The sequence below is a fragment of the Cibotium barometz genome, chromosome 5 (assembly GCF_041138505.1).
Source record: "Cibotium barometz isolate CiBa-2024 chromosome 5, ASM4113850v1, whole genome shotgun sequence".
NCBI classification, from domain to species: domain Eukaryota; kingdom Viridiplantae; phylum Streptophyta; class Polypodiopsida; order Cyatheales; family Cibotiaceae; genus Cibotium; species Cibotium barometz.
The window spans coordinates 17,697,691-17,719,037 of NC_141050.1; the positions used below are offsets into that span (position 1 = coordinate 17,697,691).

Here is a 21,347-nt window from a genome sequence, read left to right on the forward strand (position 1 = left end):
GGTGAGCCTTGGAAGGATTTCCTCTTGGCCCGGACTTCAACCCGCACTCCAAGCTTTGGAGGCCCATGGCCACAAAGTACTAGATGGATCTTCACAGAGATGTGTGCCCGAGGTTTTAGCCCTACCTTTGAGGACAGATTCGCAGCCAGTCTACTTCGTGCTTGGGATCATCTTAGGCTAGCCCTCAAACAGATTGTTCCAATGGCCTCAGAGGAGCAACTTCAACAGCCTTTGGTCTGGAACCCCCTAATCCGTTTACCCAGTGGCCATTGTTAGGGGCCCGACCGCATATATCTTGGGGTGCCTTGAGCATGGGACCAGCCAGGTCTCTCGAAGATTGGATTGCACATAGGCAGTTACCTCAGGAGGAGCAGGAGAGAGGCCTGACAGGGATCCAGGGTAGAGACAGGCTCAGCATCGACATTGACTCAGCTATTTCTCAGGAGTGGCTGAGTCCTATTTCCGACCCGACCCCCCCGACATGGCTGTGTGTGTTTACCACACACGATATCCTTGTGGCGGTTCATGGAGCAGATGAGGACAGTGGTCTGCTCACTTTTTCTATTGGATATCATGGCAGACTAGAGAGATCAAAGCACCCCTTGGAGGATTCCAGAGGTTGCACCTTGCAGAGGGTGAGGGTGATTGGTTTTCACGCACAGGTGTCAGGAATGGCACATAGATCCAGCACCGGCCAAGGTGGCCAAGGAGAGACTATGGCGGCTGTGGATTTGGGAGAGCCAACCCCTTACACGACTGCAGTGGGACCTTGGAGAGTGGACTTGGCATGATCCCGCAGCTTGGGAGGAGACTCTGGATGCCCCCTTCTTTGCATATACAGTGGCTTGGCCGCAGGATCCAGATGTCCTAGATAGATGGCACGCCGTCAGCAGCCGCACACCGGCAGTCTCAGGGCCTATCACAGCGCTTCCTTTCAGATTTTTGGAAGAGGCTTTGGGACAGCTATCGGCCGAGGAAGATCACTCTCTTTCTTAGGCTCATGGCACACACGAGTTTGGCAGGCAGTACTTGGCTGGCAGTCACAACCCCACCGACAGGTGATTGGCAACCAGGCTCATGACAGAGATGGGATATTTGCAATAGTATAGCAGCCTGGCACATCTGGCGTGCTAGATGCAGCGAGGCCATCGAGGGTACCCACACTCCGCCGGTTGAGACCATCAAGAGCATATGGCTCAACATCATTCACACCCTCCGTGGTCAGTGGGGGAAGCTGCAGGGAGGTTCCGACCGCATGCGGAAGCGGCAGGAAGCCTTCCTGAGACTTTGGAGGCCTGGACCTTTCCTCACAGATAGAGGCGGTGACCCCATTTGGCATTACAGACCACCTGTATGGTTGTTTCCCCCCTCCCCATGTATGAGATAGCCTTCTCCTCACAGAGCAGCCAGCTGGAGGAGAAGCATCTCTTCCCCTTTGATTATATGTTCCCTGCCCTTATATGAGGCAAGTCTGTATCTAGCCCTTCGTGTTTGTACTTGGCCTTTCTAGCTGTTTTCTCTTTAACTAATTGAAGGATCTTTTTCCCAGAAAAAAAAAAGGGGTTAGCTGGGGGAAGTTTTGCCTCTTTTGACTGAGCCAATCAGCTAGTCCAAATTTTGAGAGAAAAGGTCGGTCTCTTCTAAGTTTCTAAGGGGACCACTGTACAATACTTGGGCTGTTATGTGAGGCGGGGAGATGTATCATTGGAACAGCAAACTGTACCTCTTCTTCTTGCGAGCATTTGCAAGAAGGTCGTGTACTGGAGTAGCAGATCCAAAGTTTCAATCCTTGGTTCCACCCAAACATGTTCACAGGTTGGTGAGTACAAAAAGAAAGAGTGTCATCAAGTCAAAGCTGACTAAAGATAACATGTACCTGTTGACCCTTTGCAGAGACTTTAAATGGGGAGAGAGCAGAGGGTGATAAGTTGAGAGACTTCAACCTCTCCTGTATACCCATCTCAACCTGTTGCATTACTTTTTCTGGATCTATGAACTCCTCAGAAGGAGCTCCACCAACCTTGACACTATCAGCATTATTATCCTGCATGTGGCCACAAAATAACTCTTTATTGTTCAATTTTTTCACCTTTGAAGCACAATAGAGAAAAGTAAACAATCTCTTACCATAGGACCAGCCTCACTTGTTGCAAGCTCTGACAACCCTGCAGATGCAATATAAAAAGCAGATCCAAATGCCATCAGGAATGCTGAATTCCGTAACAGACGTGTGTTTCTGGCCTCCTCAGAACCTGAAGTGCTAACGAATGGAACATGTGGCCCTGCAGGTTACACCACTTCGCTCTGTCAAACTTGCATCATATGCAGGTCCCAGCATTCGGAAAAAAAAAACCAAATTTTAAATTAAAAAAATGGAACTAGCAAAGATAAGGTAATTATTGGAATCTCCTTGTTCAGAACTTTTATCTATACCCATATTGAATGGGTTGCATGAAGTCAGTACATGTATCTTAGGAGGTTCTAGAGTCATCTTAGCAGTATCTACATTGAGTAGTCTTCTAGGGTTCCTTGTGTTGGAAATCAAGGTCTTACCTGTGCATGTGAACCATCTCTTAAGAGGGGTCACTTATGTGGAGTATGTGTGTGAAACACCTCTTAGAGGGGTCACAATAATACCTAGATATTTGTGTGTGATGCGACATAAGCAATGATGTTAGGAGAAGAACCTTTGTACTTCCATTGAAATAAACACAACTATCCCATCATTGACTCGTGCAAGTCTCTCTCTCTAGAGTGTATTCTAACCCTCTCTTTAAGATTTCATTGTCTATGCTTTAGCTTCAGCCATGTTTGTTTATCAACCTCCATAGCCTGCACCTCAAGCTCCACTATATCCAACATGGCATCAAAGCATGGTTCTATCCTCCCAATGTTGCCCGCCATTGCATTCTCTTGCAACCCTCGACATCTAATGTGCATTAAACCCTAATTCATTGAGGAGACAAAGCTTTCCACAAAGGAAGAAAACTATTGTAATGATAAATGGGCTTTTTAAAAGTCCAAGTTTGTGTTGTTTTCAATTGTGTTGTGTGTTGTTCTATATTGTGAGTCTGTGACCTGATCCTATGTGTACTCTACCCTTTGGATCCCATAACTAGCCTACGAAACTAGACTCATGGGATATATCCTTGACCAAGAAAACCGGCATGCGAAACCATGAGGCCAGATTTATCCTAGACACACTGTAAGGGATGTGGCACGGGTACTTAGCTTATCTTCAAGTTGCATGCTTTTGATTAGTACTGCCATCTTGTCCTCGTCATCTGGAGAACACTTCAAACTTGATAATTATTGAACAAGAGAATTAAATTTGGAGAGATGATCACTTAGCTCTTCATTGTCTTGCATTTTCAGCTCATAAAACTTCAATTTCAGAAAAACTTTGGAATTAGTGACCTTGTTACCAAAGATGCTCTCCAATCGATGCCAGATCTCCTTAGCCGTGGATGTAAAGTCGACGTGATGAATGAGAGAGTCTACCAAGCAGAGACTAATGAGGGCAATGGCTTTTGCATTTTGCTGCTTCCAAATTTTTCTTTGTGGCTGATCAAGTGCATCAAATGTGTCGTTCTCAACAACTTCCCAGACTTCTTCACGCATGAGTAGTAGCTGCATCTTGGTTTGCCATGTGGGAAAGCCTTCCCCCTTGAACTAATCTATGAACAATGTACTAGAAGATAGCGAAGTCATGACTCAAATCTGAACTGAAAAACTTTAGCTCAAAAACTTGAAGGTGCAGCAGATGGGTAGGGAGTTTTTAGCTTCATGTGAAAGCCCCCCTATTTGTGGTGAAGTGTGAAGCCAATAAGTAAGAACCTTATCCCAAATAAATGAAAGACCTACGCCTCATCCTGTGGGAGTTGCGATTGGTGGGCGGCGGCAGAATGGCCCAGCAGAAGTCAGCTAAGCCCGCTCTGCTGAGAGATGCAAGTACCTGGCTGTTAGCACAACCGCAGAGCAGCACAGGGAAGAAGAGCGCGCATGGGAGACGACGCCTTAGCTGGTTGGGCGGGCGGAGAGATTGCACGCAAGGACATCTGTGGCGGGTCTTTGCTCAGTGGCGCCACCTGTTGTGTAGAAGCTGCGCTTCATATGCTCAACAGCAGACTGTGGGAGCTACGTTTAGCAGAAGCTGAGATAGACTGTGGGGGCTTCGTTCAGCAGAAGCTGAGATCTCCTCTTGCTGACTGTGGGGGTTGTGTTCAGAACCTTCTTCTCATAAGACTGTGGGGGCTGCGTTCAAAACCTTCTTCTCATAAGACAGCTTAGCTGGGCGGCATCTTCTTACAGAAGACCAAAGCACTGTGGGGGATGCGTGGCGATGGATGTGGAGCTTCACCTACGCTCAGCAGTGGAAGCTATGGATGAAGCTATGGGAGATGGACAACCAAACGAGGAAGACCAACTTCCATTTGTGGATCGGCCTTCACCCCCAAGGGTTGCCCATGGAGAAGCATGGCTCTGTTAACATGTTGGAGCAGGAGAGCAAGCTAACTCTAGGTGCAGAAAGGAAAGATAGCAAACATAATGAAATGGAAATGAAAGGAAATGAAAGCAATGAACAAGTACTTACATGTAGACCAATATAGCTTGATTTGATTGATTTGACACACAAGAAAGTAAAATACTCTTATAGAGTGAACACACACTCAAGTACCATATGCTTGTGGGATAACTCCCAAAGTGACACGTGGCACTCTCTCACACAAAGACTCATATACTAGTTCCTAGTACACACTAGAACACTCTCTTTGACTATGATTTCTCCAACACATGTTGGGGCTTTGGCGGATAACGATCTACCGTTGTCTGCCACAGATGAGGATCAGCAGGATATTGATGCCTTGATGAATGAGCTTGAAAAGCTCCGTGCTTTGCAAAGAGATCCTGATGTACAGAGAGTCATAGAATCAAAGTCTCATGTCAAGGCTGATGTGGTCACTTTTGATGCAATTGCCCAACAGATGGGAATTGACAAACTTCGAGAGTTGGCTGTTGCTTATTTAAAAAGCCGTGGCAATGTTGTTTCCGATGATGAGGACAAGTGGGTCTTCACACGGCGCAGGCTATCCCGTGCAGGGAACTCCGATGATGTTGTGAGAGGGCATGCAAACCGCACCAGTGATGTAAGAGGACACGCAGCCCAAGCAAGTGATGTAAGTGGGCATGCAACCCGAGCAAGTGTTTTGAAGGGACTTGCAACCCATGCAACAGATATGAGGGGGCATGCAGCCCGAGAAGATGATGTATATCGACATGCAGCTCGTGGGGATGATGAGGGGTTTTCAGCCCATTTGAGAGATGCAGAAGATCTTCATGCATTGTCGGTGGTGTCTCCACCTTCTAGGTATGTTCCTACTCCTTAAGTTCCATCCAGAGTGGAAGGTAGGCCACTCCTAGGGCCTCTGGACAAGAGGCCGACACGGCATCCAGCCCTTAGAGGCCTGTCGGCCAGGTGTGGGGCAGCCCACACAGGCTACCCAGCAGCCAAAGGCAGATGCGCATGCTGGCCAGCCAGCCAGATCTGAATGCGCAGGGTTTTTCAGCATTAAATGCTAATTATACAGTCGTGAGGCTATTTTCAGTCAGCCGCCTGGATTAAAACCAGCCAACCAACACAGTGGAGGGGTATAAGTACCCATTGCATAAATCAGTTTCATTCATCTCATAATTCACAAGGTGCTGCAGCTACTCAAGGGCCAGGACAGCCAAGGGAGAAAGCTAACGCAAGGGTGAAGGTTTGAAGGTCAAGGGCAGAGATCTATCTCAACCAAAACAGGTTCACTCAGTCTTTTATTTTCAGATTTTGCATCATTCTAATAAAAGCAAATACACCATTCGTGATGGGGGCCCTACAGAGGGTATTCGGGACCCAATACAGAGGGTGCACCGATTTGTCTCATAGGCCGAGTTCGGTCTTTTGGAAGACGTTAATAAAACCTTTCTTTCTCTCTCTCTCTCTCTCTCTCTCTCTCTCTCTCTCTCTCTCTCTCTCTCTCTCTCTCTATTTTTCTGCACATCTACATTCAGTTTTGTGCGTTAATTTCATCACGACAAGTGTGCTGATTTCTAAGCATTGAAGTTACCGATCTCCCCCGAAGCTTCCGCATATTACACATCGTTTGCTTCATTCCATAGCATCTCATCACTCAAGCAAAAGCGATTCAGCCCTCAGCCTTTGGGAGCATCATCGCTTGGAACATATAGGCATTCATCATCAACAAAACACGTCATCAGCATTCAGCCAAGGAGAAAGCACTTCAGGTCCTTGCGTTTTCAGCCTTCAGCAGTTTTCAGCATACATCGACTTCATCATTTGCTCCAGCCATCAAGGTGAAGGTAAATGCACCATGTTCATTCATTCATATTGCATAATCACATCCTAGAACAGTCCCAAAACAGCCCATCTCTCAGCCACAGTTTGTAGCCTTCCTACAACCCCTTGGAAGAGTGCATTGGCCTTGAGATTGGACATCATTGGTGCTTCTACAACCGTGTGCAGTTCGGCCCGACTCTTGGTCTTCCGAAGGTCTTGTTTTTGGCTTATCTACAATCCCAAGTCAGTCATACAGTCATTCTCTTCAAAGTAATAAAAGCAAATACTCCCAGCAATAGGAGGGGACCCTTCAGTGGGAAATTTGGGACTCAATAAGGTGTACAGTTCTCTATCTCTCTCTCTCATCTCTTAAAGTGTGAAGTGATAAAGTAGATTGCTAAGGACTCGCGAAACTCAAGATAAAGAAGGCGGTGTGAGACTTTGTGCGACAGGATTCTACATCTACGCATAATTCCGCTACGTGTTACACATCCTCCAATCACAACAAGGTGGCGTACATTTCTAGAGTACGGTTGGTGACTACTCTGCCATCCGTCTTCCTGTTGAACTTGGAAGGCTTAAGCAGCTTCAACAACTGGTTCCACTCCTCTCATAGCATGAGATCGGACTCACAGATCCCTGTAACTATGCCACGACGAACAAGGAATGGAGAACAGGCAGCACGCTATGGGAGGAGATCCCTCAAGCATGACCATTGGCGCCACTCAAACGAGTGGCTGCTCGTCTAATGCTAGAGTGCTCCTATGACCCAGAACGGATGCGAGCTGGCTGCCCCACCTCCTACTTAAGGTTGTCATCCACCTGCTGCAAGTGGTGGGTAATGATGGAAGCGGAATAAGGAGTCCCTTGAGGCTAGTGCCCATGTTGACTCATGGCCAATGCCTATCTGTTCCGTTGTCATACAAGAAAAGACAACCATCATTGCTCTTGCGTCCATTATGAACAAAGCTAGAAATTGTGGTTCAGCAAGGTATCCAGAACTAACTCTTCTGGAAACCTAATGTTACTCTGATCTACCCTAATCAAGCAGGCAAGACACATGGGATGCTGGAAATGAACTTTTGCAGATACCCTGTGCTATGATACCAGCTGTAAGACTACCAATACTGTGATTGCATTAACAAAGAATAAATGTGCAGCGTAATGCAAGCAAACAAAAACACACACTAATATACTAATCCTTGTATTGTGTACAATGAATAAAGTACAACTAAAAGTTCTAAGTACAAAAGGTGATCAATCCCTGCTGATCTCAGCCCAAGTTGCAAAGAAGCTTCCTGTTCTGATGCAAATGTTGGCAGCCAAATCAACCAAGCACGTGCTTTGAGACACCTTAAGATTTTGAATATTTGATTATTTATGCAGCCTGCCCGTTCGCACCAGAGCTACCCTAGACGACCTCCAGGCTGGCCAATTGGCTGGCCCAGCCTCTCAATGGTGTGCAGGTAGGTGACAGATAATCCTAAGGCAGGACACTGCTCCTCCACAAATCTAGTATAAGGCATAAAGAAAAAAAAGATCCTAAGCTCAAGCTAGGGTGAAAAATAAAACCTTTCCTCAAAGACTGTGTACCTATAACAATACAAAATGACCCCTTTGGCTGCCACCAACATTGAAGAATGGCTAGAAAACAAAATTTTGAGAAGCCCTAGGCAAAATCAATAATGTGGTAACTTGACGTGTGGTTCCCAAACTGGAGAGCATTCACTTATCCTGCCAATCCAGGGCTAGTGCGCTTGCCATTTATGGTATAGCACTTTGGGACCACCTTCCTCAGCTTCAGGCTGAAGACTCAAGCCTTTATACTTCTTTTCCCACTGAAGGAGACTTCTATACTCTTGACTGCCCAGAAAATCTCCAGCAAGAAACCTGCAACTATAGCATAGCTGAAAGCAAGCATATATAAGACCTAAGCTCCGATACCAATGTAAAGCCTATATGTCTTAAGTGCAAATGTCTTATTACAGAATCCCTAGTATAAAAAGGGCTTTCCTTCTTTCTTCCATGTGCATGCCCTGATATTAATAATATTATTGATTTTATTTATTTTTGGCATAGTGATGAGAAAACATACTTCTGGAAAGGCTGTGCTTTCCTTCTTTCTTCCACCCATGTACATGTGCATGACCTGATATTAATAATATTATTGATTTTATTTTTTTTGGCATAGTGATGAGAAAACATACTTCCTGATATTAATAATATTATTGATTTTATTTTTTTTGGCATAGTGATGAGAAAACATACTTCTGCAAAGGCTGTGCAGGCTCTCGAGTGCTTCACCAACAGGACGACCATATCTGGGCTTCCATGGGCTGGTCGTTAGAGAGCATAGGCTGCGCCAATTCTTGAAGAACCTCCTCATCATCGTTGTCTCCTCGCTTTAGACAGTCTCAGCTCACCGCCTTCGCTGCTGGCTTGATTACTCCACAAGAGACTCCTGCGTATATATAGGTGCATGCGTGTATAGACGCCCTTAGGTCCCTTTCTTTTCTTTTCTTTTTTTTAAATGGTGACTATAGTGAGGACCCCTCATATCCTCTACAAAGTGAGGACTAGACCCCAAAATAGGACCCTTTCATGTAAACCAACATAAATAATTTATGTATGTCAAAATCTTTACACGTGACAGAAAATTGTATCTTCTCTCTCTAGCCACATGACAGAATTGTATGGGTGGGGCAGATTGTGCCCAAGTGGGAGCAGTACCACAGCGCAGAACTAGTAGAAGGAAATCGCAAGAAGTCTCGTTATTTGTTTTATCAGTAATTAGTAATAATAACAATGGATACGTAAGAGCTCGGGCCATCCTTGCTCCTAGAGCAAAGATCTTTCTCTCCATCTCTCAGGCAATTAAACAAGTCCCCTCCCAACTCTCTCTCATGAAAACTTGTAAGTGTCTTGCTAGGCATAGTAGTAGCTAATATGCTATCACACAATATCTTCCATTTTGGCATACCCTTGGATCCTTGTGTGGCTGCCCTTTTCTCATACACTCCATCATCCACAATTACCTCATCAATAGGTTGATCTATATGCTAAAATTTGAGTTGATTTCAGTCAATATGGTTGATTTGCAACACCTTGTTGTTGTTGAGCATTCATTTGCTCCACATATGGATGTCCACAACATTGTACAAAGGTGAGAGTATATTAAAGATGTCATATGAGCTTGCTAGTTTTTGGATAAAACATGGACTAAACTATTTTATATTGCAAATAAGGCCATGAGACCACAGTTTTGTCTGAACACTTGTGTAGCTAAACCACAATTTTTGTCTAAACACTTGTGTAGCTGAACCAAATAAATCATAAACATGAGTTGTACAACAACCTTGGTGAAATGGTGTTGCACATTCAAAAATACGTCATAAATAAATCAACACAAGATATGAAACCCTCAAACCGTGCATATCCAAGAACTCACATTTGAAATTATGGTGCCCTTAACCCAGAATGAGACCAAACAAGGGTTAGAAATTGTTAAGGAGGTGAAAGATCATCACTCCAATACTTTTACTATCATGGACCACAAAAGATCGTAGATTGTTCTTTTTGGAATACCCTATCTCCAGTAGTTGTGCCAACACTTTAAAACCCCTATGTGAGCAAGGTGCATTACACCACTTGTTCAAAGATTATCCAACTAAATAGTGCAATGCCAGACACAACAGAATCAGCACCACTCAACATTGTTAATGTGCATAAATAGAGGGTTATAACCATCATACCATTAAATGTGTTAACATGGCTGCAAGCCAAGATGCAAACCAAAACAAAATCTACCAACACTGAAACTTCAAATGGGTCGAGGAAAATGTAACACATCAGACTAGTGAGGATTCAAAGCTAAAGAAGGAATCCGAAAAATTGAAACGAAAACTACAAGGAGACAAACAAGCCTCGAACCAACCAAAAGCTCAACCAAAGAAAAGGGATGAGGAGCCTTAGAAGCCAAAAAAAAAAACCAAGGACAAGAAAAAGACATAGTTCAAAAAAAATAAGCTCAAATGAGGGCAAGAAAATCAAAACAATCTTATCAAAGGGACTCAAGTCAACCCTCAATGCGGGCACAAGAAACATCAACATAAGCTTAAAAATTTCCACTGAAGTATATCTAGGTTGCTTAGAAAGGTTCAATGTGTGTGGCAACCCTTGTGTCATCCCCATTCCTAGAGATCTAAGCATGGAAAGAGTTTGTTCACTAATGGATAAAGGGGGCTGAGAAGTGATTGGGTTTAAATTAGTGTTATGAAAGGGACTTGAGATTGGAAAAGTAGAGGGTTGAAACTATTAATGTTGATACAAAAACAAGTTCCTTTTTTGCTATAGTAGACAAAGAGATTGGGATGCAAGTTCTATACATGGCGGAGGGACACAAATAAAAATCCAAAACAAAACATTGTCCTATGCCACCACACGGAAAAACAAGGGATTAGAAGCATACACACACTTCCAACCAAATGATGAAGGATTGACTCCAATTGATAATTCTGAGGGTGAAACATGGGAGAGTATGGTGAGACTAGTTGAATGGTGGACTGAGTCACCCATTGGCTCCCTATTCAATGTCCTCAACTTACAAATCTTCATGAAGGTTGACCATTCCATTTATCCAAGGCTCGGAGTAAGGACCGCATCTTTTTAACCACTCTATCTCAAGAACCTCTTCTACAAGTGTCACCAAAGAAGCAGTAAGATCTTGACCACAAAAACTTGTCTATAACAGCCACCACTCTTAGAAACAATTCCTAATCATCAATGGTGGCACCAATGGTCAAACCCATGTCTAACAAAGAACCCAAGGATGAAAATTCTACTACAAATGATAACCACAACTATAACAACCAAGGTTATCATCACTTTAGACCAACAAAGGAAAAGCTATCATTGTGACCCTGTCAACAACAACCCCTGTTGCTAAAGTCAATAATTCAACAATCACAAAAGAGATCGAATCCATAGTTGGATTTGGCAAAATTCAGCACATAATCTCTACCTCGGTAGCCCCTCCTTTATTGAAGACCCCAACCTCATCAACAATATTGCCACAACCCATAACTAAAGCCTCACCAACTCATATCAAAACAGGTACAAAAGCTTTAATTCCAACAAGTAAATCTCGTTCTCTACCACCAAGAAGACCATTAATATATTTCCAAAGCATCAAAAAAGTTGGGTGGAAAAGTGATTGCTTCAAGCACAAGGATTCTATGAGGGTAGAAATCCTATGGCATTCAAAGACATTACACAAGAAAATGTCAATAATGGAAGTGTGGATTCCAAAGGTAATATCATGAAGGTGCAATCCAATTTTGAATCCCAAAAAGGCAAACCATGCTCCCAAAGAAGAATAAGTATGCAGCCAGTAGGAAGAAACACCAAAATGGAGAACATAATAGCCAAGGTACCATGCTTGATACCCAAGAATTCATCAAAGATGGGTACCCAAAAACCTACTTCATGCTTAGTTTCTGAAAAGAAAAAAAACCTACTTCAGGCTTAGGATAGTATAAGGGTGATATCATTATATGGGTGTCTAAAGTTTTCCAGATTAATCATGTTTCATCATCAACTTCAACTCAAGGAGTCCAAAGTAATGCTATGGTGTGGAGACCAAAGCAAAAACAAGCTAACCACATGGAAAACTCTACTTGCCCACACCAAGAGAAATTGCCTATCACTTCATCCAATGGAGTCCAAAATAATTCTATGGTCTGGAGACCAAAGCAAAAATAGCCTAACCACATGGAAAACTCTACTTGTCGACACCGAGAGAAATTGCCTATCACTTCATCCAATGAAGGGATGTAATTGGAGATGTCTCCATGGATCATCTACATGAACCCACTCTTTGAACCACTAGCTGAGTTGCAAAAGCTCAGTGAGGCAGACACAAGAACCTACTCTCCTAAAAATGGAGGTAGACACAAGAACCTGTTTCTCACATCACGGTAAAACAAATGCCAGGAAGCCACAAGACCCACTACTTGCAAAGGTAGAATGCCACAAGAACCTCCTACAAACACAATCCGGTGAATCATCATCATCAAAAGGAGTGGAAAGGTAAGAGACTTCATCAATAGAATATGGATGCTACCAAGAAGAAAGATCTGCATGTAAAGGGTCAGATTGGACTCATGGGTGTCCAACTCTTAGCAAATCAAGTACTTCAAGGGTTAAATGACAAAGGACAGACAATGATTCCATGAGTTTTCACCACCATGATTCTCCAAAAATCACGAGTGACTATCATTCTAAAAATCACATCAACCAAAACTCTTTGAACAATCAAGTAAAGTGGTGATTTAATGATGGTTCCACATTAGAATGGACAAAGAAGCTGCATAAGATCAATTCTACAAAGGTTTGTTTATCGTGATTTCTAAGAGAATCACACCCATGATTCTACAAAATCACGCTACATCAAAGTGCTTGTAGGAGAAAGTTTCTTGTTAATTAAGATTAACCCAAACCTTTACAATTAGGAACCAACCTTATTGTTTAAAATCAAATTCCCATCATGGTGTTTATCTCAAAAATAAAACTTGTGATTCCAAAGTAATGCCAGTTAAAACTCAACAAAAGGCCAAGAGATGGTATCAAGATTGACATATAAGTAACAAGAACTATGTATGAACCTATATAACATCATTTCCACAAGGCTAAGATCGTGATTTTTACCACATCATCAAAAATCACGCCAGCATTGCCATGATTAGTTAATCATGCTATAGAACCACAATTGCCAAGATGGGTCAAATGCATTCCAATCGTGCTGATTTCTTTCAAATTACACTCCACATGCATATCCTACAATTATTTATTATGTTTCATTAATTCTTATTTGTCGTGATTTTCTAAGTTAGCGTGATTTTTTCAACATCCTCAAAAATCATGTTGTATGTATTAGGCTAGGTGACCGTGATTTTTTTTACATCATCAAAAATTGCACTAGCATTGCCATGGTTGGTTAATCATGTTGGGTCCAAATGCATTCCAATCATGCCAACTACTTTCAAATTACACTCCACATGCATATTCTATAATCATTTATTGTGCTTTCAAATTACACTCCACATGCATATTCTATAATCATTTATTGTGTTTTATTAATTATTATTTACCATGACTTTTCTAAAAATCATACTCGTGGTTCCTCAAAATCACGCCAACAAATCTTCATCCAAATGTTCAAGTGTATAATATTTTGGCATTCTCTCATCATGTCTAAACTACTAAGGTCATCTTCCCTCAATATGCATACAAATTGTCACCCGTGATTCTTCCAAAATTCATGCCCGTGATTCTTATCTCTGTATAATCACGCTCACTTGGCTATCTTAGATTTCATCACAACCATCACTAACCTGTGTTTCCCCTTTTTCTTAATGGATATCAATCATCATATGGTGTAAACACAGGCTTTTCATCATCTCATGAGATTCTTCAACAACAATCACAGCCATGATTTCTACCACCTGCAAAAAACAATGCAACCACATGGCCACCACCATGTTTTCTCATCATGATTCCACTCCTATAAACCATAATTGTGCAATTTCATAAAAGTTTCACCACCATGATTCTCAAAATCACGCTCGTTGTTCATAAAGAAGAATAGTCTTCAAGTGGCTCATCATCCTTCTCTACTATAATTGAAGGAAGAAATTGCTTAGTGAGTACACTTTTACTCACCTCCAATGGTGGAATATGGGGAGGTGTACTTTTAGGAAGATCTACATATAATGTGTGTTCAAAGGGTATTAAAAAATACTCTTTTTGATGAATTTTGACTTTTCAAAATGCCATTTTAAACCCCTTATGTAAATAGATTTCTATAATTTTTTCTCAAAATCTTGGTTAAAAAAACCCTCTTAATGATTACACATAGTAGACTTACATATTTTTAAGTGAACCCCTTGAGGGTGAAATTCTCATCATCGTCACCTTCCCATATATGTCTCAAGATGGGGGGACCAAGGTGGGTGTATGCCTAACCCATGGTATGACCCATCACCTAAAATTCCTTAAAGTTTATCCTTGCCATCATCAGTAGAGCCAATGATCTCATCCAAATAGCCTCTAGCCCTTTATAACAAATGCCTCCACAACCTTGCATGCCAACTAAATCCTTTCAATCCTCTCCAAATGTTTTGACCATAACAGCTCCAACAAGAGTTTAAGGACTCACCCTTTTATACATCATGGTATATGAATTTGACCAATGATCAAAGAGCACCTAATTGTTCTTAATAAATAAAACATCACATGGGAAGTAAAGTAGGTTAGGTCACTATAAAATCCTCTAACAATTGATATGGGACATATTAAATTAAAAAGACGTGCTTGTAGAGAGATTGCTTATAAATGCTCCTCTGGACCTCTACCTCTCTTCTTCCATTGCTTATAAATGCTCCTCTGGACCTCTACCTCTCTTCTTCCATTGCTAACCACCATAGAATCCCTGCTAACCTCAATAAATATTATAACCTTGCATGTGATAGTAAAAAATAAAAAATAAAAATAAAAAAATGAGAACGAATCACACGTAATGGCTCACCCACCCAATTAGCATCCCATCTATTATTAATGTTTTTCTGTACTAACTAGCTTCTCCTTCTTCCCTTTAGAGGATCAAAGACATGAAACATTTACTTCAACACCAAGCAACCATTTACCTGTCCAACAAGTCTTCAATCTGATCACAAGGACGTGAACTTAACATTAGGAAGGGAGGGATGTTAACCCATTTTATGGGTAACAAGGTTGCCACACCCAATTGTATGACAAAGAATGAGTAATCTACATCAAATGTCAAGGATGGAAATACCAAACTCGTGTATAAGCAAGTCATGAAGCAATGGCTTCCAAATCTCAAACTTGGACGGGTGTCCATAAAGGTCCCATAGATAATTAATGGCATTTCCCACTCTAAGAGCTTGTGGTAGTGAGCTAGGATGTTCTCCCTAGTGTTATAATGTATCAATGTATTATGAGATAAAGTAATGTATAAGTAATAGGCACTTGCCCAACCACAGTTTAAGTGTGTGTGAACACTTATGGCCATGTAGATAAGGCCATTTCTCTCATAATGCAAGTACAATCTCCCATTGTATAATTAAGCTTTCCCTCTTGCTAAACCTCTCTCTAATCTTCTCTCTAATGCATGCTAGTTAGTGTGTGTGAGTGATTTGAGGTGAGAGGAGGGAGTAGTTCTTGTAGTGTAACATGACAGTATGACAATGCTTGCAAGAGAAGGCGAATGGTAAGCTACCCGTGGTGGTGTTGAGCTTGAAGGCCTCAAGGGTTACGAGCTCCGCCACATCACAAAGATCCCCATGACACGTTGAGGTGAGTGGTTCCCCTGAAGCTATCTCTTAGCCTTAATAATCCCTACCATCTCTTTGTCTTTAATTGGCTCACCAATCATGGCTAATTGATACATATAACGCTGGTTTTTGCAAACATAATCAGACATTGTTAGGTTCTTCTTCTCAATTGTGTACAACTCTCCTCTGAGTTGTATCTTGCGAGATTTCAACACACTTGCAAACATACTTGAGGGTCTCCCATATATTAATAGCCGATTCAAAATGCTCAATGTGTGGAATCATTGCTTGACTCATTGTGTCCGAGTAATAATACTCATCACCTTTTTCTCCTTCACCTGCTATGCTTTGACATCAGTTTCATATTGCCTTTGTAAACTCTATTGAGTCTCACGAGCTTGATCATCTGCTATGCTTTGACATCAGTTTCATATTACCTTTGTAAACTCTATTGAGTCTCACGAGCTTGATCATCTCTCTGTTTGGATTCTCTCTCCTTTTGTCTTTTAGTAGCTCTAGAGGCATGTTTGGCATTACATTTTCTCTAGTGAGTATAACCCATAGGACATTGAGTTAAGATTTTGAACCTCCAAGCTTGATATTTATGCTTTTTAAGCTTTTGAATAGTGTTGATTTGTACTCTGCCATGATGATGAGGATGAAGTGTTGATGTAGAGGGATTTATAAGTAAAAGCTATATGAGAGAGGTTTGATAAGGATATATGGAAATATCATTTTGGAAATATTGGTTCAAACCGTGTTAAAAATGGACTTATGAAGCTCCCCGAAAATAGCTAATTCTCGACTTGTCTTTTCCTTGCTTTTCGAAGTCGGATGACCTACTTTTTCTTTTTGAATACCAAAAAAGCTTTGTATTATTTTTAACAATAGCCAAAAAATAAAACGACCTTACACAAGGCCTGGCCAATTTTCCAAACATTTGAATGCCCACCTAGTGCGGCATGTGAATAGCCCTAAGGATACACAGTTGACCACCAATAAAACGCACACGACCACCCAACATCACTGTGTATGCCACACTTAAAAGGGTGAGCACTAAGGGAATTGATCCTAGTTACACATGTTGTATGTGTCAAGGAAGGCCAAACAAAAATCTTTATGCCAACTTTGTTATAGGACATTTAGAAGTGATATGCCCCGTTTGTTTACACTTGTTACATTTCATCTTGTTGGGATATTTGATCCAACAATTATTTGCCAAATGACCTACCTTTTTACAATGGGTACACCTTACTTTGCTCACTTGATGTGACAAAGCTTGTTTGATATTCAATGAAGTCGATGCATTTGAAGATTCAGCTCCTCACTTTGGCCTCTTTTCTTCATCAAGGCAAGATTGAATGACTCCTTCAAGGATGGGACTAGGTATGTTCGTCAGGGTGGTGACTAAGGTGGGGTACACCTTCTTGAGTGCTTTTAACAAAACAGCCCACTGCATCATCTTCATCCATTCTCGCATTCACTGATGCAAGTTGAGCCATAAGGCCCTTCAAGTGAGAGATAAAGGCTCCAATGCCATCTCCCTGAGCTCCAAGCTGAAAAATTCAATTTTAAGTGAGATCTTGGAATTTTTACCACGAGCTCCATAGAGCTTGTCAAGCTCATCCCATTTCTCCTTTGTAGTCGGGAAGCTGGTCCACATGGTGAATAAGAGCCTCATCAAGATGAAGCATGATGATGGCTTGTGCCCTCTCATCATCTTCAATATCTTCAGCCTTAGTTCGATCAATAACCTTAGTGCCGGAGATGAATGGCCAAAAACCTTTGGACATCATCTTGTACTTGACAAGAACTTACCAAGTGTGGAAACCCTCTCCTGAGAACTTCTTAATTTGGGTGTTTTCCTTTGACATTGGGTATTGAAGGGCGATTACAAGAGTGTAATGGGCTGATTTATGAAGAAAACCAGAAAATTTGTGATGTTTTGGCTTAAGTAGGAAGAGAATGGCTTATGAGAGTGCAACGACCCTTAATCAAGCCAAGGACGTTGCATAAAAAAGGAGATTAAGATGGTGAAGCTTATGGTTTAGCACTTAGGGTTTGTACCCAACTACTAATTCTGATGGAGAGAGCTTCATTAGTGTGTCAAGGAACACTTTCTTTGGTGAGTAAGATCACCATTAGTGTTTAGCAATACTATTAGTGCTTAAGAGCACATTTTTAGCATCAAATGACACTTGTATTGGTGATTAGATTCACCATTACTGTTTAAGAAAACTCTTAGTGTTTAGAAACACTCCATAATGTCGAGAGGCTCCCCTTTGCTGATGGCTACACCCATCAATAGTATTTAGCAACACCTTTAGTGCTAACAGCACACTTGGGAATGTTGAACACTTTGATGAAGCTTGATGAAGTTTGATGAATGAGACTTATAAACACCTCATGGTGTATGCCAACAACATCAGAGGATCTGGAACAAGCCCTCACAAGAGCATTTAAGAGATTTAGAGCCAAGAAGAGAAGATTAGTGTAAAAAACACTTTATTTTGAAGCTTTAATGGAAGCTTCAAAAAACACTTTATTTTGAAGCTTTAATGGAAGCTTCAATGGCTACCACAGTGGGCAGGCCTGGTCTTTCCTCTGTTGCGCGCACGTCAGGCCCCCATTAGAGCTCAAACCTGGGTTGTAGGACCTTGAGGCTTAGGGCTTCAAAAGCCCTAAGCTTATGTGGCTTAAGCTTGCCCACAGAAGGCGTAATGTTGTACGAAATTAGCGCTGCAGAGAAATAGGCGCTAGCCTGCTCAGAGCTCAATGACGCGGCTGAGAGAGATGTAATCCAGCAATTGGCTATACGAACCTGAGCGCCTGGAGGTATTCTTCATCTTCCTAGTTGAAAGCACGCCCAGATATGGCCTCCACAAGTAGCTGGAAGGCCTCCACCACTGGCTGGGGGTTCTTCTTCACAAAAAATGAAAAGTGGATAACCTAGTCTACACCAACCAAAATGTGACCTAATCTACCCAAGCTCTAGATACCATGTTAAGAAAACGTGGTGCTCATTCTAGATTCAAACATGTTGAGGAGAGAGACCCCAAAATACAAGAAGAGATCTTGCTTATTAAGTTGCTTAGAAATATAACTTGGCTTTTGCACCCTACATAATGCCTTCTAGCTTCACCTTTAAATAGGTGAGCTAGTGGACCATAAGTCCATTCACACACACACCCTTCTCCTACCCTTTTACATGACCTTAGTCTTTTAATAATAAAAACTGCTAATAAGGAAGCAATTAGTCAAATAGTGCAGTGCTTCTATTGTCATGGACCATAGAAGGTTGTTAACTTACACAATGTGGAATGCACTTGTAGTTCTTGATGCCACACAACCCGTGTGAATGATGTGCCATCGATAACTACACCTATCCATAAACTTCCCGAGGAGAGATGCTTTATTATAAGCTATCTCGCAATACCCAACTCTCAATATCTTAAGTGTATAGAATGGACACTTATCCACAATTCCACTTAATTTGCTCACACGTTTGCAAGCCAAAGGTGTGAGCTAAAGATAAAAAACCTGTAAAAGAATTTTGAGAAACATGGGTACTATGTGCATGTGCATGTGCATGGCTATGGTGATTATTACTAATCTTCCATTAATTTAGTGATTAAGCTAATTTAAGGTGGGTGACACCCTAAGCATAAACATGATGAGATTAACTACAAAATTAATTAAGCTTATACTCAAGCACAGTTAGGTTACAAGATTGAGACTTGTACTCATAAAGCGGCTTGAGAGCTTGCTTCATTTTTCATTGCTTGAAATGACTCCTTTTTATATAGGTGGGTACAGCATTGGCTTTGCTAGCTCATGTGGGAGAATTCCACCTTTGCTTATGTGCTTCTTGCTAGGCTTGTACTTCATGTGGACTACTTATACTCACTTCCTACCAACTCCTATGCTCAATGGCACCACATTTCTCAACACCCCCCCTTGGTGCCATATTTTTAAGGCTAGTGCAAGGTGGTTAGATGCGAGGTTTACAAATACTTCACCCCCCTTAATGTAGGTGCTAGATTGATTGACATTTAGATTTGGACATGAGACATCTCCCCCCTGGGTGCTTGGTCAAGAGTGTTTACATTTGCATCTCTTACGCTAAGTGCTCTCTGGCTACGCTAAGTGCTCTCTGGCTACTCTTAGGTGGTAAAGCGTGCTTATAAACATATAGATTTGCTTACTCATTTTGTGGTTTACAACATATGGATTGATTAGGTTAGGGTAATGGTTGGTAGCTCCTTTGTTGCTCAGTGATGCTGCTTGCTTGAGATCTTCTTACTTTTGCTTGATGAAGATCCCTTGTTGTTGACTTCATGCTTCATGTTGATGTCGTGTCCTTCTTCGCATTCTTGGATGATTCTTGGCTCTTGGTATTTTCTCTTTAGCTTGACTCTTGGCTCTTTGGCAGCTCCTTTAGTGTGGACTTGTTGATGCTTCTTGTTGCATAATGCTTTGTACGTGATCTCCTTATCTGACTTTGATGCATTATGTGTGGATGACATGCTTAGGAATGTGGTCATCTCATGAACTTATGCTTTATACATGCTTAGGATAATGTTTTGTGCAACCATGCTATGATTTGTGAGGTGCTTTGCCCACGCGTGTGTCCCTTCCCTGATGAACTTCCCCTTAATGCTCAATGCCATGTGAGAGGGTCTTACCATAAGCTTGTGACAAGTATCTATGGCAGTGTTTGTGCTCTCTTACAAATCTTAGTGATATGGTGCAAAAGAAGAATTAGGATGCAATGTGGATGATGAATAATGCGAAGAGTTTTTTGTTTTGATACCAAAAATGTCAAAATAGTGAAGAATATAGTACGAAATATCTGAAAGTGATAAAAATTGTGTAATGCATGAGGGTGAGTGTAATTTTGAATGTAAATGATGATTCCCCAAAGACAATACAATCCTTAGTTTATGATTTTAACCCTGATTAGGCTCAATTTTGACTAATCACATCTTAATTATAGTGATTAAGTGAGAAAACTAGTGATTAGCAAGGCTAAACTTTGGAGGCTTCAATTGAGAGCTTGTGGAAAGCAATTATGATAGGGCTTTTTGCACAAGTTTTTGCTCTTGATGAGAACAAGTGGCACACTAAAGATCTCCAGCTCAAATCAACCAATGGATGGTTTGAGCTAAGATTTGAGCTATGGGTTCCTTCAATGGTGATTAACAAGCTAAGAGGGTTTGGCTCAATTTGATGTGGTTGGGGAGAATGGAGGAAAAATCCGTTGTGCAAATCAACCAAAAACAAGCAACTACATGGAAGATTCACTGATTCCTTTGAGCTGTGGAGGCGCCTAGGGTTGAGCAATACTGTCCTAAAATGGTTTGGCTAATGGTGGAAAGGATTGAGAGAATGGAGCTCAGCAAGTTAGTGCCACAAGAAGGAGAAGTGAATAAGCTTGTAATTAGTGACTTAAACACACTAATGAGTTGAGATTAACTAAATGAAGTGATTAGAAGAAGCTCAAAGGAGAGAGAGAGGCTCTGATACCATGTTGAGAAACATGGGTACTGTGTGCATGTGCATGGCTATGGTGATTAATACTAATCTTACATTAATCTGGTGATTAAGCTAACGTAAGGTGTGTGACACATAAGCATAAACATGATGATTAACTGCTA

General features: G+C 41.7%; 1 protein-coding gene across 2 annotated transcripts in view; it reads right to left on the minus strand.

Moving 5' to 3' along the window:
• The window catches only part of LOC147638140 (uncharacterized), a 101,415-nt gene extending 92,600 nt beyond the window's left edge, over positions 1 to 8,815 (minus strand). Inside the window, exons 1-4 of one of the 2 annotated variants that reach the window (XM_086798057.1) lie at positions 8,606 to 8,802; positions 8,433 to 8,486; positions 2,128 to 2,282; positions 1,877 to 2,044 (exon numbers count right to left, since the gene is read on the minus strand). In XM_086798057.1, the coding sequence (XP_086654183.1) occupies positions 1,877 to 2,044; positions 2,128 to 2,282; positions 8,433 to 8,486; positions 8,606 to 8,726 (498 nt within the window). In that variant the 5' untranslated portion in view covers positions 8,727 to 8,802. Of the gene's footprint in view, positions 1 to 1,876; positions 2,045 to 2,127; positions 2,283 to 8,432; positions 8,487 to 8,605 lie in introns of both variants that reach the window. The other variant, XM_086798058.1, reaches the window with a different exon arrangement.
• Positions 8,816 to 21,347: the final 12,532 nt, after the last annotated feature.